We start from the raw sequence: 20,816 nt of genomic DNA, 5'->3' as shown, positions 1-20,816 counted from the left end.
ACTTTCAATTCTTTTACTTCAATGAAAGGTTAGAATTTTGGACAAAGTTTGGACATGATAGGAACGTTCTATAGTTAAGAAAACTAACGAAAATCTTAAGAGAAGAGAGAAAAACAAAATTGAATGAACGACAAAATATAAAAAAATAATTAACAGATAAAAACAAACTGAAAAATACGCGAGTGCTTTTTTTGCGCAAAAAACACAATTTACCACTTTATTTACAAAGTCTGCTCTCATACGCATGCGTCGCGGTGCTCTCGTGAATGCGCGTCTCTCTCTCTCTCTCTCTCTCTCTCTGTCTCTGTCGTCACTCATAGAAAGTGAAAGTAAGTTATCCTGTCGCCATTTTGAGCAGGTAAAATACGTATACGTATACTATACGGAAAAAACCGAGCAGGTGTTTATCAACGTTTAAGAAGGAATTTTATGATGTTAAAGCTGGAGGATTTGAGATCCTGTATCTTGTAAAAGTTTGATCAAGGTGAGTGTTTATTTGTGGTGACTTCCTCATATTAATATGAATCTCTGGCATTTGACATTTTAAGTGATTGTTTGTGTGATATGAAATCTTAAAGGGTTTCTTTCACTTCAGTGTTTCTTTTGTGTTTGGCGGGTAGGGATTTGTTTTCTTTTTCACCCGACTGAACATGTTCAATCAGCGTTACTCGGTTTCAGTTATTTAATCGTTTGTCTGTGAATAGGCCAGCCTGATCTCATGAAAATGCGTCTCTATCGCACGCATTGTGTTTATCGTGCAATTTATACGCGAAAATGAGTTTTTACGTGCATATGATACGCAGTTTTCGCGTGCATTTGATACGCACTTTATTGCGTGTTATACACACGCACCCCACACACGACTAATCCTACCCATGCGTATAACAGGGCCGTGCACAGACATTTTGAGGGGCAGTGGCTTAAACCAAAAAAGGGGGCACTATAAGGAGTTTGAATGAGGCAGTATCATCTTAATACAGAAAATTAAAAACAACTCTTTTATATGGGCAATAAGATTACAATTAGGATTTAGTGCAAAATCAAGTTATGTTGTTATAATTACTCTTCCAATTAAATAATTCAATGTCAATGCCAGTTTAACTGTCTGATGCTCAGTGGGCTCTCACTCTCTGAGCTGCCTCATCCTATGGAAGTAGTATAGACATTTAATTTAATATTATACACTTAAAGTATAAATTGAAATGATATACAGGTTACAACAGTTATAAAGTCACACCAGGGTAAAATGCGCATTTGACTTAATTCTCTTTTATACCACTCAATGGCACAAATTCTGCTCAGCACTTTTTTTCATAAACGCTTTTGATGATGGACTTGGAAATTTGGCTGATCATTGACTTGATCAAAGTTGATTCTGTGCTAATTTAATCTACTATTTTATATATATTTTTTAATGTTTTAGACTTATGTAGCAATTTAAATACAAAGATCTCAAGAATCTTGTTTCTGTATTTTTAAAATGAAAATTATGACAGATAGCCTATATTTATTGAACAAACATTTATTATTTAATTTATCAAAATAACTCCAAAATTGTTATAAACCTTACTAAAGTGATTGGTTTGAACAAGTATCAACTTAGACATTATTAAAAGCATATTAATTTAGCTTAAGTATTTTTATCAATACTGTGTCTTACCATGCTGGTTTTACCCCGTGTGTACCTCCTTGCCACCTCATACATTAATAAGATTTTTAAACAAACCACCTTTCTGATTTATTTTCACACAAAATCTGTTGCTCCATAAATTTTCAAACATATATTGTTCTGCAATCATACACTGGGAGTAGTGAAAATTAGAATTCTTGTTCAATCAAATTATTTAACCTGATCTAATCTAATATAAATAACACTAATAAATAAATCACGAATAAATAACATTTTCTGTTGTTTGCAGATTTTGTAGACAAAAAAACAATGCCTTCACAAAATTAGAAGAACGGAGTGAAAAAAGAGCAAAGACAAAGCCTATTCAACATGGCAAAAATTGAATCAAAGTTCTAGAAAGCCAGAGGGTAAATCATTATGTATAGAATATTTAGCAGACAGTTTTTCACACTTTAACTCCTGTAAATATATTTCCCATTATAATCAGTTGCCTTAGTTGATATAGTATCTATCTATAACATACATCATATTTATAATATTTTAATGAGACCATATTAACATTATACATAATAAAAAGGTAATATACTATATATTATCTAAATGTGTTCTAATCTAAATGAATAGTACCTTAGTATAGTAGGTTACAAGGTGGCTAACGGCACAAAACACATTTGCTTTTCTTCCAAGAACATGGATGTTGCACGAGTTGTAACTTGTTAGCACTATTTGAAGACCAGGAGCAAAACATTTTGCGACAGAAATACAAAAACATATTACCAAAATACTAATTTTGTGGATCGACTACTGTCTGTAATGTGGAATGTAATTTGTAATCTACCTGTGAATGGGACGAAATTCTATTCTGAATCTGTCGTCGAAGAGCGGGCACATGCTTGTCTATGAGTGACGCTGCGGAGCGAGCAGGAAAACACGGAACGGATCAGCGGAATCAGTGGATCTTTAGCGGAGCGATAACAGAACGTTTTTATGGGAATCTTCTGGAGGGTTAGGGAGGGGGGCGAGAGGGGCACCTCAGCTGATGAGGGCAGAAGGGCAGTGGCTCTAGCCACCGGGCCACCCCCCTGTGCACGGCCCTGGCGTATAATATGCACGTACCCTACCACTACTAAACCTACCACTCAAAAAAATGAACTAGGAAGGTTGTACACTTTACATAATATATTTATATTTAGTTTACTTATAATAATTGTGTTTGTTGACTTGTAAGGTCCACGTAATTATGTCTCAACTTAACAGTACAAAATCCTAATGTGTTGTCTAAACACAAACCATTTATGTTAAGTAAAAAAATTCTTACATCCAGAGGGTGGCAGTATAGTGCGACGCCAACTGCCATTTTGCCCTAACTTAATTTGATTGTGTTCAATCTGCTTAATATGTAAAATTTAAGTTTACTTAATCCGTTTGTGTTGGATTACATGAATGATTTGTGTTGCATTAACTGAAACTGGGCAGTGCTTGTTAATTCCCAGCATGCTTTGCATATGGTTGAATTAAGAGAGAATAAATGTTAAAATTAAGTGTTATTTTATGTTTTGTTTTTTTTGAGAAAATGAGAAAAGGGGAAGACTTGATAGTGTGTAATTGTGTTTAATGTTCAATTACGTTGGAATTATTAGAACCATTTAAAATACAGTGGGTTACCATTGTGGAGAAGTGTGGAGCATTTTGTTTGGCTGTGGACTGATTTGGTTACTTTTAACTGCTTTGGTTGAAGGAGCATGTAAATCTTAGCATTTAAGATGCTAATATGTGCTACTGCTAGCAAATAGCTAGCTATAGTCTATTCATTTAATTATGTGTCACTAAAATAAATAAAATATGAATGGGTGAATGAAAATAACAAACACATAAGTTGAATGCAAATTAAGTAAATTAGTTGGGCTGACACTATTAAATTAAGCTGTGTCCAACCATAGTAAATAAGTTGAATCAACCTTAATAAATTAAGTTGACCCAACGTAAGTACATTAAATTGGAATAACAGAATAGCATAATGCTGAAATAAAGCAAGTTAATCATGTGGAAAATCAAAGAGTTATTTTTTTGAGTAAGAATGAACATGTAACTCAAAAAAGATGCAAATGAGTTAAATGGAAATATTAATATCATGTTTAACCAACACATCTATTTTGTGTTCAAATAACATGATAAAGGTTGGTTGACTTAACTTGGTTTGTTTAGATGGAATATAGGTGGCATGATTAAATCATGTTCATCCAATGAATTATTTTTTTGAGTGCATGCGTATCATATGCACGTAAAAACTCATTTTGGCGTATACATTGCACGATAAACACAATGCGTGCTATAGAGACACATTTAGTGTGATCGGGGAGTTTGAGTTAACACAGTCACATGATCCTTTTTCTCCCACACAAAATTATGAAGGTTGTTTAATCATTTAATTTAGTGTGTGAATGTTTCTTCATTCAGAGTCAGTGGAGGAGATCAAACTCATCAGATTCTCCTGCAGCCTCATCATGGCTGATTCACAAGGATCAAGAGAGGAAGATTTTTCTCCAGGATGCAGGTACTTTCAACAAACACTGTCAAATATTGTATTGCATTACAGAAAAAGACCAGTTTTTGACTAACTAACATGAAATATTAAATAAAAAGATCATAAAGTTTCCTCAAAGTGATTTAAGATGAAAGTGTTTATATTAATATGGTTCCTCTCATAAAGAACAAACACAGTAATCTAAAGGATTAAACTGAATCTGTTCTCTATTCCAGTTCAGTCCAGCAGAAGAGCTCAAACCCAGAGTCCAGCTGTGTGTCTATGAAGAGTAACCGCTCTATGGATCCGCCAGAAGTGTTTAAGAGTGGAGACACACAGCCTAATCTCAGGTATATAATTTTTATAAAAGATGTGCTTATTGTATGACACTTTTGAATTAGATGCATCATTTATCTCAGTCAGTCTAATACTAGCAATGACATCACGTAAGTGTAAGTTGATGATATAAGTTTCCACCTTTATATAATGGAGTAGGTGTAAAATTGAGTGGATTTTTCTAACCGCTGGTTCAGATTTGTTGAAAGCTTCACAGTGTCTGGTCAGAACAGTGATGTTTCACAGCAAGAGCACTGTTACTAGAGTACAGTAAGGTGGTTTATCTTTAAAGGTCAGCAAAACATTGGTCTCTTTAGTCGGTTGAGCCTTCATCCTCCATTGTGCCTTTGAAAAGAGTCATGTGATCGTCGTTGTGATGGCAAAGGCCACACTTAACAAATAATTTATTTAAATGGTTCTAGTTTTCTCTTTTTATTTTTTGCATGACAAATTGATATTTCGTTTGCTTTAAGGGATTCATTTTTTTGTGTCTGCTTATTTATAAATTTCTATGTATTTAGTTTATTTCTTAAATATTATTTACCCAGAACATTTGTACTGGATGTGCTACGTTGTCTCTTTATGCACACGTTAAAGATCAAAGAGCGACAAAGCCAATAATGATAATAGATAATGATGATAATTATAATAAGGAACAAAGGCTTGGAATTTAAAGGGCGTGGCATTTCCTGGTGTCCTTTATATCTTCGGTTGGGAATTATGGGAAATGTAGTTTTTGGGACAATATGTGTTGGGGTCGTTTGTTAATTTGAATGTGTTTAAAGGAGAATGTGTTTAAAGCAAACAAGTTCATTTCCAAGTTAATTTCTCAAAATAATTATAATCAAAGTTTGAGCTAGTCACACCACTGAGTTACAGATGTTAAAGCCAAAAGTGTTACAACACACCCTGGTCTTTCCTTTTTTTTATTTTTTTTATTTTTTATTAAACCAGTTCAGTCCAGCAGAAGAGCTCAAACCCAGAGTCCAGCTGTGTGTCTATGAAGAGTAACCGCTCTATGGATCCACCAGAAGTGTTTAAGAGTGGAGACAAACGGCCTAATCTCAGGTATATCATTTCTATAAAAGTTATGTTTATAGTATGACACTTTTGAATTAGATGCATAATTTATCTCAGTCAGTCTAATATTATCAATGACATCAACTAAATGTAAGATGAGATTTTTTCCACCTTTATATAATGGAGTTGGTGTAAAATTGAGCATATTTTTCTAACCGTTCGTTCAGATTTATTGAAACCTTCAGTGTCTGGTCAGAACAGTGATGTTTCATAGCAAGAGCACCGTTACTAGAGTACAGTAAGGTGGTTTATCTTTAAAGGTCAGCAAAACATTGGCTTCTTTAGTCGATTGAGCCTTCGTCATCCATTGTGCCTTTGAAAAGAGTTAATTTCTCAAAATAATTACTATTAAAGTTTGAGACAGTGCAAAACACCACTGATTTCCAGACGTTAAAGCAAAAGTGTGACAACACTCCCTGGTCTTTCCTAAGGCAGATGATTCCTGTAAAAGTGCACAACATTTATAAGTCTGTATGCTTTTTATTTTCACTTAGTTTTAAAACCAGTTCAGTCCAGCAGAAGAGATCAAAACCAGAGTCCAGCTGTGTGTCTATGAAGAGTAACCGCTCTATGGATCCACCAGAAGTGTTTAAGTTTGCGTACAAGCCTGTGATTCAACCACAAGACTTTAATGAAAGCATGTATCCTGGTTTCAGGTAAAATGTAGGACGTTTGTTGTTATTTAATTTTAGGTGCTGCAATTCACATCACAAATCACTCAAACACATGATTAATGATTAAAACATTTTAGAAATCTAATGATGTTCTGTGTCCCATAAATAGTTTTGTAATTTATGGCTATTTACTGCTCTGACTTGTGTAATAATGTGGTATTTTAATCTTACAGCGATGACTCTAAACCTGCTGAAGTCCTCAACACATTGAAATCAAATATGAGACAGAAGTTTGAATGTTTGCATGAGGGAATATCAAAGCAGGGAAACCCAACACTCCTGAATGAGATCTACACAGAGCTCTACATCACAGAGAGTGAAAGTGGAGGGATCAATAATGAGCATGAGGTGAGACAGATTGAGACACAGTCCAGGAGAGCAGAAACAGAGGACACACCGATCAAATGCAGTGACATCTTTAGACCTTTACCTGGACAAGACAAACCCATCAGAACTGTGCTGACAAAGGGAGTCGCTGGCATTGGAAAAACAGTCTCTGTGCAGAAGTTCATCCTGGACTGGGCTGAAGGGAAAGAGAATCAGGACGTCCAGCTCATATTTCCACTTGCTTTCAGAGAGCTCAACTTGATGAAGGACAAAACACTCAGTCTTTCAGATCTTCTTCATCGCTTTTTCCCTGAAACCAAAGAAATGGACATATTCAGTAATGAGTATAAAGTGTTGTTCATCTTTGATGGTCTGGATGAGTGTCGTCTGTCTCTGGATTTTCAGAGCGATGTGAGGTTGTGTGATGTGACTGAATCAGCCTCAGTGGACGAGCTGCTGACGAACCTCATTGTGGGGAATCTGCTTCCCTCTGCTCTCATCTGGATCACCTCCAGACCAGCAGCAGCGGATCTCGTCCCCTCTGAGCGTGTCCATCGAGTGACAGAGGTACGAGGCTTCAGTGACACACAGAAGGAGGAATACTTCAGGAAGAGAATCAGTGATCAGAGTCTGGCCCACAGGATCATCTCACACCTGAAGTCATCAAGGAGCCTCTTTATTATGTGTCACATCCCAGTGTTCTGCTGGATCTCAGCCACTGTTCTAGAGAAGATGTTGAGTGAAGCAGAGAGAGGAGAGATTCCCAAGACTCTCACTCAGATGTACACACACTTCCTGCTCATTCAGACCAACATCAAACATGAGAAGGACTATGAGAAGAAAGTGAATGATGAAGACATGATTGTCAAACTGGGGAAACTGGCTTATCGGCAGCTTGTGAAAGGCAATCTGATCTTCTATGAGGAAGACCTGAGCGAGTGTGGCATTGATGAGACAGAAGCATCAGTTTACTCAGGATTGTGCACTCAGATCTTCAGAGAGGAGTTGGGCTTGTGTCAGGGGAAAGTCTTCTGCTTTGTTCATCTGAGCATTCAGGAACATCTAGCAGCTCTATATGTGTATCTCTCCTTTATCAACAATAACATCAATGTGTTTGACCAGATTACCAAACCAACTAATGGAGACACAGTTTCCCTATCGGATCTCCATCAGAGAGCTGTGGATGAGGCTTTAGACAGTAAAAATGGGCATCTGGACCTTTTCCTTCGTTTCCTTCTGGGTCTGTCAGTGGAGTCTAATCAGAGTCTCTTACAAGAACTAAAGACACAGACATCAAACAGCTCTCACAACAATGAGAAAACAGTTGACTATATTAAAGAAAAGATCAGTGAGAATCCCTCTCCAGATAAATACATCAATCTGTTTCACTGTCTGAATGAACTGGGTGATCTTTCTCTGGTGAACGAAGCTCAACCTCATATGAGCCGTGGAGGATTACGTGATGTGAAACTCTCCTCATCTCAGTGGTCAGCTTTAGTGTTTGTGTTGTTGTCCTCAGAGGAGACACTGCAGAAGTTTGACCTGTACAGATTAATTGGAGTCAGAAACGATCAGTAAGTAACACTGAGTGTAATCATAACAATCTAAAACATTATGAACAAAGAGAAACTAAGAGATCAGAGGTGTTTAAATCACGGGGCACAGATTGATTTCTGGGATATTGTACATAATTTGCGGGTGTTTCTCAAACCGTGGCTGTGTCTTAGTAAGGCTGCATATCTCGACTGCCACGTCATCAAGTGCCTCTGAAGGCCTTCTCAGTTTGAAGGATCTTTTGAAGACAGACTTCATTTAGTGTCTTTAATTCTGCTCATTTTGAAGGATACATCAAGTATATTCTTCGTGTTCTTCGATCTCCCACAATCCTTTGCACACATTCCAATTAATGTAAAAGAACTGATGGAAAACGAGTCGGCACTGAGTTTATCTGAGTTCATTATGAAATGTAAGACATAGGGCTGGGTATCGTTCAAAAATTTTAGATACCGATACCAGTTCCTGAACGATACTTTTTTTCAATACCAATTTTATGAACAGATAATGTTATAGCAGAGGCTGTAACATTAATGTGAAGAGGGGGAAAAAAACAAGAAAGCTAAACTGTTAATGCAGCTAACCTTAAGGATAAGAACACTTTACAAGATGGCTAGTTTAATGTGAGTTAATTCCGTTTTAAATTTAATTTAACTTAATTTCATTTAACTTAAAATTTAAGTTAAATTAAATTGTATTAATCAAAAAGCATGTGTAATTAATTTAAACCATGAAACTTGTTAATTTAACAGCAATTTATTAAGTTTAACAAAAAATACATTCATAATGTTTTTTTTTCCAAATTCCATTTTATTTTTACCCAGTTCTGCGCTTTCCATTTAATTTTGTCTATATTCTATTTTAATGGTTTAATCAAAACATATCTAATTAATTGAATTTTATAAAAACAACTTAATTTATTAATTTGTATAAAATAATAGGGCCCTATGAATTTTTTTTTTGTTATTTTTTTTGTGTATTTAATTTATTTTTCTGGTAATCAAATGAAGGCATATAACCACAACAGAGGTTTACTGTTAAAATTATAACATGGAAGAAAATTGTTTTAATAATATTTGTGTTATTATTATTAGTATTAGTAGTAGTAGTATTACATTTAAGATGAACATTATACTGTACAAGAGTAATACATTTCTATCGCAGTTTCTTTAAGTTAAACCAACCTTTTTTTTGACAGGTTGCCGTCTAGACCTTCTTCTGTGATGTGACTATAGTTTCTCTCAAATTAAATGTTGGCAACGTGAGAATATTAAACCGCAAAGGGATTATTTAAATATGAATCCTGGATGTTCTGCGTCAATGAATGGCCCAGACATGCGGTTCCCTTTACTACGCAGCATGTGTGACGCACGCGGTGCTTGTCTGCACCATTCATTGCATCGCGTGCTGTTGCCATCAAGCCGACGTAAACTAGTGTTTTTCCTTGATGCCTCGCCACAGCCAGCATTTGATTTGTGCACATCATACATGCTGCATGCTGATTTTTTCACTGACAAGATTAAATTTGGCAAGAAAATTTTTTGATTCTCGATGGTATCAAGGCAATTCGGTTTGTGCCTAAAAAGTATTGAACTTGATACCCAGCTCTAGTAAGACACAAAAATGTATTCAGAGATGAAGGCATACATGTTATCTTTTGTTTCTGTGTAAATGAATCAATGAACACTAAACTGAAGATAACGTAAGACACTGGGAGACTGTAATGAGGAGTCATCGGATTGAGAATCCATCTGCAGCTTTATTAACTCAGAGTCGAAAACAGGTACAAGCAAGGTCGAGGCAGGCAGCAAACATTCACAGTACAAAGGACAGGCGAGAGGTCTGGGCAGGTAGCTGACAATCACAATCCAAAAGACAGGCAAAGGTCGGGGCAGGCGGCAAGTAGTCAAACAACAAGAAACAGTCCAAGATCAAACACAGAATATAGTCCACAGTAGAAACGCTCAGAAATGATCACCACGGCAAATCAAGACTTTGCAACGGTGGTGTGTGTGTGGAGTGTTTAAATAGTGTTTGTGTGATGAACTGCAGGTGTGTGTAATCAGTCCCAGGTATGAGGGCCTATGGGATTTGTAGTCCAAATAGCAAGTCAATATTCTGGTGAGAGCTCCCTCTGGTGATCTGGAGGAAGCAGAGTGGAAGCCTCTCCTGTAACAGAGACACAGACGGCTGTCATTCACTGTAGTACATTAATATAAAAGCCAGTTAATATAAAAATATTTAATATAAAGTATTTTTCAGAAAATAAGTTTTAATAGTATTTTTGTGCCGTGACAGTCGGGCGGGAACATGTGTGACGTAGCCATGCACACTTACTAGAGCGTCTCATTCTAGTGTTTAATGCTGAGGACTTGAGTCTACAAGACTCAGAAGGACCCGTGTAACTTCATTTTCCAGTTGAGTGCGCAAGGCTTTCAAAGGAAACTCATTTGACCGTTGTGTGCGCACCGTCTGCGCAATCACAAAAATTGGGCTGCAAGCGGATCCTCCTGATGATGAGAATCACGTCACGCGGACGGCCAAAGTAAACTTGATAAAACAGTTAATCGCCTTGATGGCGTTCCTGGTGGCGTTTAGCTCTTCACAGTGGCGTAGCGGACGGGCACGCAGAGCATATTAAATTATCTTAAAAAAACGTTTATCATTAAATTACAGTTAATTTGCCCCGCAATAATTTCATAGCGCATCACCGCATAACTGACGCGCTGTGAAGATAAAAGATTAGATTAGCTTACTTCTCATTTCAAAGACAACTTGTTTAACACAAAATACTTATTGATTCATGAAAATACAATTTTTTTCTCTATGGGCCACAAGAGAAGTATTAAGAAAATAAATTAGACTAATGTCTCATCATAATTTTTCTCATCATAATCAACAGTTGCTCGCAAAATGATAAACAACGATTCACATTTTGTTCGTTATTTCCCATGACAATAAAACTAAGTAAATTATTAAATGAACAAGTAGGTAAATAAAAAAGTAACAAGCAAACAAACTTGTGTGCTTAAAATTTCTGTGAAATATTTGCTGATGCAGGTACAAAAACACTGCCACAGCAACTTTGACAAGAAAAAGAAAAACAAATCTGTGTTGGCTGAATACGAGGCTTCTACAGTTAAATACTAAAACAACTTTTTCACATGTCCTTTATAAAGCAGTGTTGAATTAATAAAATATTTAATGGTATTTAGGAAGGTATAATGTATTATTTACTTGTGATATGAATTAGGTAACACTTTATAATAACTGCACACTATTAATCATTAGTTAAGCATTAGTAAACAATTAATTCATAATTAATAAAGCATTAATAGACATTAATAAGCAGTTTATAAATAGGCAAGGCAGGCAAGGCAAGGCAAGTTTATTTATATAGCACTTTTCATACACAGTGGCAATTCAAAGTGCTTTACATAATAAAAAGAAATAAGAATAATTAAAACAGTTTAGAAAAATAAAAAATAAAATACAGTAACAGTACAAACAGTCGGACGAACATTGGCACAGTGCTCATTCATTAAATGCATAGCTAAACAGATGTGTTTTGAGTCTGGATTTGAAAGTCACTACTGTAGGAGCACATCTGATCTCTTCTGGAAGCTGGTTCCAGCTGCGGCTGGCATAATAGCTAAAAGCGGACTCGCCATGCTTAGAGTGAACCCTTGGTATTTCTAGCTGATATGATCCTAATGATCTGAGTGATCTGTTGGGTTTATATTCAGTGAGCATATCTGCAATATATTGAGGTCCTAGGCCATTAAATGATTTATATACCAGTAATAATACTTTAAAATCAATCCTAAATTTAACTGGGAGCCAGTGTAAAGACCTGAGGACTGGTGTGATATGTTCATATTTTCTGGTTCTGCTCAGAATCCTGGCAGCAGCGTTCTGTATGAGCTGCAACTGTCTTATTGTCTTTTTGGGAAGGCCAGTGAGGAGTCCATTACAATAATCCACCCTGCTGGTGATGAAAGCATGAACAAGTTTCTCTAAGTCTTGTCTGGAAACAAAGTATCTAATTCTTGCAATATTTTTTAGATGATAGTATGCTGATTTAGTTATTGCTTTGACATGACTACTGAAACTAAGGTCTGACTCTAGTGTCACACCAAGATTCCTGACTTGATGTTTAGTTGTTTGACCCCTAGAGTGAAGGTATGCGTTCACCTTGAGAACTTCATCTTTGTTTCCAAATGCAATGACTTCAGTTTTGTCTTTGTTTAACTGAAGAAAGTTTTGACACATCCAACTGTTGACTTCATCGATGCATTGGCACAGGGAGTCAATGGGGCTGTAATCGTTAGGCGATAGGGCTAAGTAGAGCTGTGTGTCGTCTGCATAGCTGTGGTAAGCAATTTGGTTCTTTCTCATTATTTGGCTCATTGGGAGCATATACAGGTTGAACAGGAGTGGCGCAAGAATTGAGCCTTGAGGGACTCCGCATGTCATGGATGTCCACTCAGACTTATGATCTCCTATACTCACATAATAACCTCTCCCATCTAAGTATGACCTGAACCATTTTAGGACTTTCCCAGAAAGCCCCACCCAGTTTTCCAGCCTGTCAAGAAGTATGTTATGATCGACAGTGTCAAATGCAGCACTGAGGTCGAGTAGTACCAGCACTGATAATTTGCCTGAATCAGTATTTAAGCGAATATCGTTTATTATCTTTATGAGCGCTGTCTCTGTGCTGTGGTGCGGTCGGAAACCAGATTGAAAATTGTCAAAGTATCCATTCGAGCATAAGAATTTGTTCAGCTGATTGAAGACAACTTTTTCAATGATCTTGCCTATGAAAGGAAGATTTGAGATCGGCCTATAGTTGCTTAATATGGTCTTATCCATATTGTTCTTTTTCAGGAGGGGCTTGACAACTGCAGTTTTCAGGGAGTTTGGAAAACTCCCAGAGAGAAGTGAGGCATTTACCACTTCTAGAAGATCTGCTTCTAAACTGTTTAACACACTTTTGAAAAATGATGTGGGAAGTGTGTCAAGAGCACAGGTTGATGTTTTAAGGTGCTGTACGGTTTCTTCCAAAATTTTGCCATCAATTTCTTTGAAGTCAGACATAGTAACTACTTTCTCAGGTGGTTTGATGGTCTGTCTAACCCCAGGGCAACTCAAAGATGTGCTGATCGCCTTTCTGATATTATTGATTTTCTCAGAGAAGAAAGAGGCAAACTCACTGCACTTGTTGTCTGAGAGCATTTCACTGGGAATCTGGCTTGGGGGGTTTGTCAGTCTCTCTACAGTAGCAAAAAGAGTGCGTGTGTTGTTTAAATTACTGTTTATAATATTTGAGAAGAAAGTCTGTCTAGCTTTGCCTAGTTCCATATTAAAAGCATGGATGCAGTCTTTGTAGATGTTATAATGGACTACAAGTTTTGTCTTCCGCCATATGCGCTCTACTTTTCTGCATTGTCTTTTCATATTTTGCACTGCTGTTGAGTTTCTCCAAGGTGCTTTTTGTCTGCCACTCTTCTTCCTGACTTTAACAGGAGCAATATCATCAATTACACTTTTAACTTTTGAGTTAAAGGAATCAAGGAGAAAGTCAACAGAGTCTGCAGATATGCTTGGTGTTAAGGATATAGCCTTCATAAATAGTACACTAGTGTTCTCATTTAAGCATCTCTTCTTGACAGACACAGATCTAGCTTCAGTGGCAGGAGAGATCAATATATCAAAGAAAATACAGAAATGATCAGACAGTGCTACATCCTTAATAACAATCGATGAAATGTTTAGACCCTTACTGATAAGTAAATCTAGAGTGTGTCCACGATTGTGTGTGGGTCCATGAACATGCTGAGTCAGATCAAAAGTTTTTAAAACAGTATTGATTTCTTTTGCCATATTGGTTTCTGCATTATCTATGTGGATGTTTAAATCTCCAGCAATGGCAAAACAGTCAAACTCTGATGTAATTGTTGATAACAGTTCTGTAAAGTCCTCAGCAAAGGCTGGAGAGTATTTTGGAGGCCTGTAAATAATGATAAGTAAAATGCGTGGAGCACCTTTTAACACAATACCCAGATATTCGAAAGACAAGTAATTCCCAAATGATTTTTGCTTACATTGATAGATATCTTTAAAAAGAGCAGCTAGACCCCCACCTCTCTTAACAGCTCTGCAGACACTCATAAAAGTAAAGTTCGGGGGGGCTGCTTCATTGAGGATTGTTGCACTGCAGCTGTCTTCTAGCCAGGTTTCATTTAGAAGCATAAAATCCAGATTGTTTGTGGTTATTAAGTCGTTGACTAGAAGCGATTTATTTTTAAGTGAGCGAATGTTAAGGAGTGCTAACTTAACAGACTTACTTTTCCCCACAGCAATATTAGTTTGACGTGTAAGAGGCACCAGATTAGTTAGGTTTGCTGTACGGCTATTGAAGGCCTTAGACTTTCTATCTTGTAATAGAACAGCAATAGAGGAAGATACAGGCACACTGGGTTCCCGTTTGTTCTGTAAACATTTGAGAAAGTTACTGTTATCAAAACGGGGACCCGACACATATCACTGAGAGCTGGTATCAGTTGTTTTCGGTTCACCTCGAGCAGATGGAGGAGGGTGTGGGCCCTGGCGTTGTGGCAGAGGCCAAAGAGCTCTCACAGGAGGGGGAGGGCGAGCTGGGCCCGCAGGCTTTGGTGGTAATGGTGCCTGTCTTTTTTTGGTTGGTATTTGGGGGCTTGCAGCAAAAGAGTGGGATAGTCTGGTTCCAGCATACACCAGTTCTTCCATTTTCTGTGAGAAGCACAGGAGTGGAGTTGCTGGGGAGAGGGAGAAAGTGTCTGGTGAGAGGGGCTGTTGCTCTGGTGTTATCGGAGGTTGTAATATGCTGTCCTGGATTCCCTGGCTGTTTTCCAGGAAGTCGTCCTTGGGTGGTGAATCTTGGAGCAGTTCTGATATGTCTGTCTGTGGTGAGCTGTGTGGACAGGGCTCAGCTGATATTGTGTCCGTGAGCAGAGGTTGTTGTGGCGGAGTGGTGTTATCATGTCCATTTTGCTGTTGAAGTGAAGTCCCGTGGTCATTCATACTGTGTCCAGATGTGTGTGTGCCGTTCAGATTGAGTGGATTGGCACACACTGCAGAAGGATGATTGAGGGAGAAGTAGATATTGTCCTTTAACACTCTTGAACCAAGTTTGTTTGGGTGATGGCCATCCCGATGAAAAAGTTGTCTCTGACTCCAGAAAAGATTGAAATTGTCAATGAAGTTTACTCCTTTTATATTGCAGGTTTTTTGCAGCCACGTATTAAGCCCAAGCAACCGTGAAAACCGGTTTGTTCCTCTTGCTGGGAGTGGTCCACTGATGAATGTTTGCACTTTCAGTCTTTTAAGTGTTTCAAAAAGTTCATTGAAATCCTTCTTAAGGAGTTCTGACTGCTCTTTATGAATATCATTCTTCCCCACATGAATGATGAGTCGATTTGCAGTCTTATGTTTCATCAGAATGTTATGAAGTTCCCTGTTTACATCAGAAGTTGTTGCTTGTGGAAGGCAGCACGTAGTTGTATCCCTGCCGCTAATGTTTCTGATTATGGAGTCCCCCACTATCAGAGTCCTGGGCTCGGCTGCGCTCTGAGCTGAGTGCCGCTGTCTGCTCGACCTTGAGCACCAGTTAGCATCAGTGTTAGCCACTGGCCCATTCAGTCTGTGTTCGATCACATTCATCACATTTGGGGATTCCTCATTTACATTCATTAGCACTTCAAATCTGTTCTCAAGATGTATAGGCGGTGGTAGTAGACCAGTGTTTGCAGTCCTTGTCAGAGCTGTATCTGGGGTAGAGGATGCTACTGCGGCAATATGTGATGCTCGTGACACTCTGATGTCTCGAGTGCCTTTGGGTCTCCCTCCCTGTTTGTGCCATCGATTAGTAAGTCGATCGGCTTGTTTCTCTACCTGTCGAGGAGCACTAGTTTCATGGGACTCACCGGTATGCTGAGGGTGTCCATGATGAAGCTCTGTTGTGTGCTCCGTCTGGTTTGGTGGTCCCGTAAGTAACTTTGTTTCAAGAACTGCAATCCTTTGTAAAAGTCTGTGGCAGTTGGTGCAGCAAGTAGATTTCAGAAGAGGCATTTTCTCTTATCCTTGTAGGCAGTTGTGTTTTCCTTTCCCGGAATGTAAGCTGGTCGGGTAAAAGAATTCTCAGTTTTTGTAGTAATCCAAACTTTGTCGTCTGAGCACTGTGCTGATTTGCTGAAGTTAAAATTAGGTGATAAAAGGAAATAAAATAAAGGAAATAAAATATAAGAAAATAGGAGATAAAATGTAAAAGCGATAGAGCAAAGCGCGGAGCAGTAAGCGAGAGCGTCCGAACAGTAGCTGAGCAGGAAGTATCACAGCTATACATGCTTTATTATTGAATAGAAGCATATCTATAATGTTTAATAATTGTATTTTCATACTTTATTAATGATCAATTTATCATTTCTAAATGAAGTATAGCATTATTTACAAACCAGTTATTTGGGAGTTGTCAGTGATTCATAAGATCACTTAAGTGTAAGTAAATGTAGTAAATGCAGGTAGTTATAAAGCATTTAGTAGTGGTCAGTTAACTATTTTTGTGAGCTCATCTAAAGTGAGGACAAGTTATGCCTTGTAAAGCATTTATAACGGGCATTTAAAGGCTCATTGATCTAAACAGAAAATGTTTTTTTTTTTTTTTTTTTTTAATTATTCCATAATTTAATGAGGGCCCAGTTCTTCCTCTTGGATTAGAAATAAGTATGTCTTGTTCATTCTGTGTTCATTCTCATCTGAACTTCTGTTCATTTTGAGTTAATTTTCATCTATACTTCTGAACCTGCTCTTTTTAATTTTAATTTCAATTTCTGCTGTTTTTGTTCTTCTGGCTCTTCACTGCTGTTGGTGCTTAAATGCTTGCTGCGCTGCTGTGCTTACAGTACTTTTTGCTTGCTGTACTTGCTGTGCTTGCTGTGCTTGCAATGCCTTTCAGGGGATTGGCCCCGGATTGCTGCTTGCAGCTATATTTATTATTATTATTAGAATTAATAAATAACTTATTTATTTTTTTATTTTCAATTAGTAACACACAAAACACAGCAGTTGAAGTTCTTCAGAAGCTGCTGCCTGTGGTTACAGCAACTAGATCAGCTGTGTAAGTAACACTGAGAACAAGCATCACTGTTAAAACATTATAATATTTCTTACTTAAACATTATAAATTAATGGTTTAATAAAAAATGAGTGTCACACTTCACCTTTTAAACCCTCCACCTATCTGACCTGAGAGAGTGAAGAGTGTGTCATTGTTCTCTACAGGTTGATAAATTGTGGTGTGACAGATGAAGGTTGTGCTGCTCTGACTTCAGCTCTGAGATCAAACCCTTTACACCTGAGAGAACTATATCTGTCATATAATAAACTAGGAGACTCAGGAGTGAAGCTGTTCTCTGCTGGACTGGAGAATCCTCACTGTAAACTGGAGAAACTGGGGTAAGATCATACGTGACTCTCACATGAAACTGTTGAAAAACTGTCAAACTGTCACTACCCCACACACTTCCTCTCTTCTTCTCCCAGCCATCCACACACACTTTTTTTTTTTTTTTTTTTTTTCAAAAACTAAAATGTTGTATTGGTTTAAATTATTACTACTATTACTATGTGCATTTTTATAATTTTATTTATGAATTTTATTTATGTATATCACCGCTTATGGACGGGGGAAGGAAGGGACAAGACCACTTCCTTATTTTGGCTCGGAGTTTCGTTTGTTGGAAATTTGAACTGAATTTAGAAATGCTTTTGAAATTAAAAACTTTGCGTTTAATAAACTAAATATTTTTTTTTTTTATTGAAGAGGATGTTTGGAGTGGAATGCGTGTAAAATAATCACTGTTCCCTGAATCAAGGGCTTAATATGAAATGCCAACACATATGGTCATACAAATAAGAATAAGAAATCGTTCAAAACTGTAAAGGGTCGATTTTTTTTGTGTACATTCATTATAACAACAACACGTTTTTCTTTTGTAAAATAAAGAAAACAACAGTATTAGTTTTCTGCCGTCTCAGTGAAATTCTTTCTGGAGCACTTCACAAAAATGAACCAAAAGGCAGCGAATACATGAAGCACATACATGAGAAATACATTTAGAAAATAATGTAAGTGTCTACTTTTTCGTGTGTATAGCTATTTGACGTTAAAAGCATTATATACTATTTGAATTGTAACTTGCTGATCTAAAAGGGGGTTGGTATGCTTGATGTATGTCTCATAAAATGTTAAATTTAAATGTCTGGGGAAAAGAGAAGAGCAGACATACGGATAGATCATAAATAAAAAAAATATAAAAATGCACATAGTAGTAGTAATAATAATAATAATAATAATAATAATAATAATATAAACAAATACAACACTTAGCCCATTACAGATAATCACCCAACGCTGGTTTCAGTTTTGCATTAAATAAATTTGTTTAGGCTTTAAAATAAATATTGTTTATGGGTTAATTAATGCCACAATAATTTGTTTATTTTATAGGCTACTTATATTTTTCATTTTTGTTTTGCATTGAATACCATTTAAAGGAGTTGTTGTGGAAACCGCAATGCCATCCTCCCATAGAAAGCCACGTTAAGCGTTTCTTTTCCTGTACATATGGATTATTAATATGGTGTGTACAGAATCTGATCTTTTAATATTACTGTCTTAGTAGCCTTTTAAAGCTAAAACTTCACACACACACACACACACACACACACACACACACACACTCTGCGGATATCAGAGACTTATTTTACATCTTGTAAAAATAGGCATTATACCACCCCTTTAATATTACTGTCTTGGTAGCCTATTAAGCCACGTTAAGCGTTTTCTTTATAATAAGGGTTTTGAGGAAAACGCTTAACATGTAATTAAACGCAGTGTGTTCGTATTCTGGGCTTATCTGCTATTCTGTAGGCTACATATGCTTTATTAATAATGTGTGTATAGAATTTGATCTTTTAACATGACTGTCTTTGTACATTAAGCCATGTTAAGCGTTTTTGACGCTATAAGCATTAATGTCCTGTATTGGGAGCTACTACTATTTGCTTTAGCTTTTCGATCGTGGAAGTATGATAAAGGCAGGAAAAGCTATATACATGTTATGTGGATAAAGGCATATTTTGTACATGCCTACACATGTCCTTATTAGGCCTAGAAAATATATCGTTTTAATGACATAACATCTTGTTATTATGAGAAAAATATGTTGTTTTAACAACAACGATTTTGGAGATCTTTCGTAGTGCAATTTTTATTATTCATTAATTATTATTATCAATGTTGAAAACAGTTGTGTACAATTTTTTTTTTCAGGATTCTTTAAAGAATATAAAGTTCAAAAGAACAGCATTTATTTAAAATAGAATCTTTTGTAACATTATAAATGTCTTTACTGTAACTTTTGATCAATTTAATTAATCCATGATGAATAAAAGTATTGATTTCTTTTATTTATTTCCCCCAAAAAATAAAATTAATATTCTTACTGACCATAAACGTTTGAATGGTAGTGTTTTCATGTTACAAAAGCGTTCTATTTCAGGTAAATGCTGTTCTTTTGAACTTTTTATACATCAAAGAATCCTGAAATAAAAATATACACAACATAACATAATATAATATAATAATAATCATAAATGTTTTTTGAGCATCCAGTCATCATATTAGAGTGATTTCTGAAGGATCATGTGACACTGAAGACTGGAGTAATGATGCTGAAAATTCAGCTTTGATCACAGGAATAAATTACACTTTACTATATATTCAAATATAAAACAGCTTTTTTACATTGGAATAATATTTCACAATATTAATGTTTTTTTGTTTTGTTTTTTTAATCAAATAAATGCAGCCTTGGTGAGCAGAAGAGACTTCTTTTAAAAACCTTAAAAATATTACCGATCCAAAACTTTTGACTGGTAGTGTACATGTATGTATTGCTTTGGAATCATCATTCGTCTTTGCCCAACTGCATAATTACACCAGCAGTTGTCTCTAATATGATGGTGCAGATAAAAACAACTCAGACTTAATACATAAATCCATGAAGTACAGCATATACCAATCTAACTGGCCATAAGAAATACTGAATATCTTAATATACAAGATCGTAAGCACGTACCATTGTCATGTGACTCCATTAAAACATTTCCAAACTGTTGTGAAAGGCATTCAAAAAATCGATTTCCTTAAAAAGACAATGAGAGCCATTACCAACTGGCATGAAAAATAAATAAATAAATAAACTAAAAGCATAGACAATCAATTAGTAAAATGCAACCAATGCAAAAATAAGTCAATTTACTTCATGAATTAAACATACACTGACTCTTTTTAAAGCTAAAAAAAGCTATTTAGTCAAGAGCAGTGAGAGATTTTCTCTGTTGTTTGATTAACATTAATGACAGACGACAGCAGGTTTATTTTACTGCCGTCACTTTAAGACAGAATGCATGGATCTAATTCTGATACACGTTTGATTTTCTCATACGTTCGCTTAAGACATAACCGACTGTGTTTGTGAATACTATGCAAGATGGGTGTATTTTTATGTAATTTTGTGTGTATTTGACCATTCAAACATCACAAAGCGGAACACACTGACAGGCGGCTGAGCGCACATAAGCCATT

The 20,816-nt window shown here is 36.4% G+C and overlaps 1 protein-coding gene across 2 annotated transcripts in view; it reads left to right on the top strand.

Moving 5' to 3' along the window:
* The first annotated feature begins 341 nt into the window (after positions 1–341).
* The window catches only part of LOC311091359 (protein NLRC3-like), a 35,542-nt gene continuing 15,067 nt past the window's right edge, over positions 342–20,816 (top strand). The window contains exons 1-8 of one of the 2 annotated variants that reach the window (XM_084127279.1): positions 342–484; positions 4,088–4,184; positions 4,391–4,504; positions 5,445–5,558; positions 6,065–6,226; positions 6,418–8,145; positions 17,211–17,282; positions 17,447–17,620. In XM_084127279.1, coding sequence (XP_083983405.1) covers positions 4,135–4,184; positions 4,391–4,504; positions 5,445–5,558; positions 6,065–6,226; positions 6,418–8,145; positions 17,211–17,282; positions 17,447–17,620 — 2,414 coding nt within the window. In that variant the 5' untranslated portion in view covers positions 342–484; positions 4,088–4,134. Of the gene's footprint in view, positions 485–4,064; positions 4,185–4,390; positions 4,505–5,444; positions 5,559–6,064; positions 6,227–6,417; positions 8,146–17,210; positions 17,283–17,446; positions 17,621–20,816 lie in introns of both variants that reach the window. The other variant, XM_084127278.1, reaches the window with a different exon arrangement.

This window comes from Abramis brama (assembly GCF_963993115.1).
Source record: "Abramis brama genome assembly, chromosome: 10".
NCBI lineage: Eukaryota > Metazoa > Chordata > Actinopteri > Cypriniformes > Leuciscidae > Abramis > Abramis brama.
This window is presented reverse-complemented; position numbering and strand designations above follow the sequence as displayed.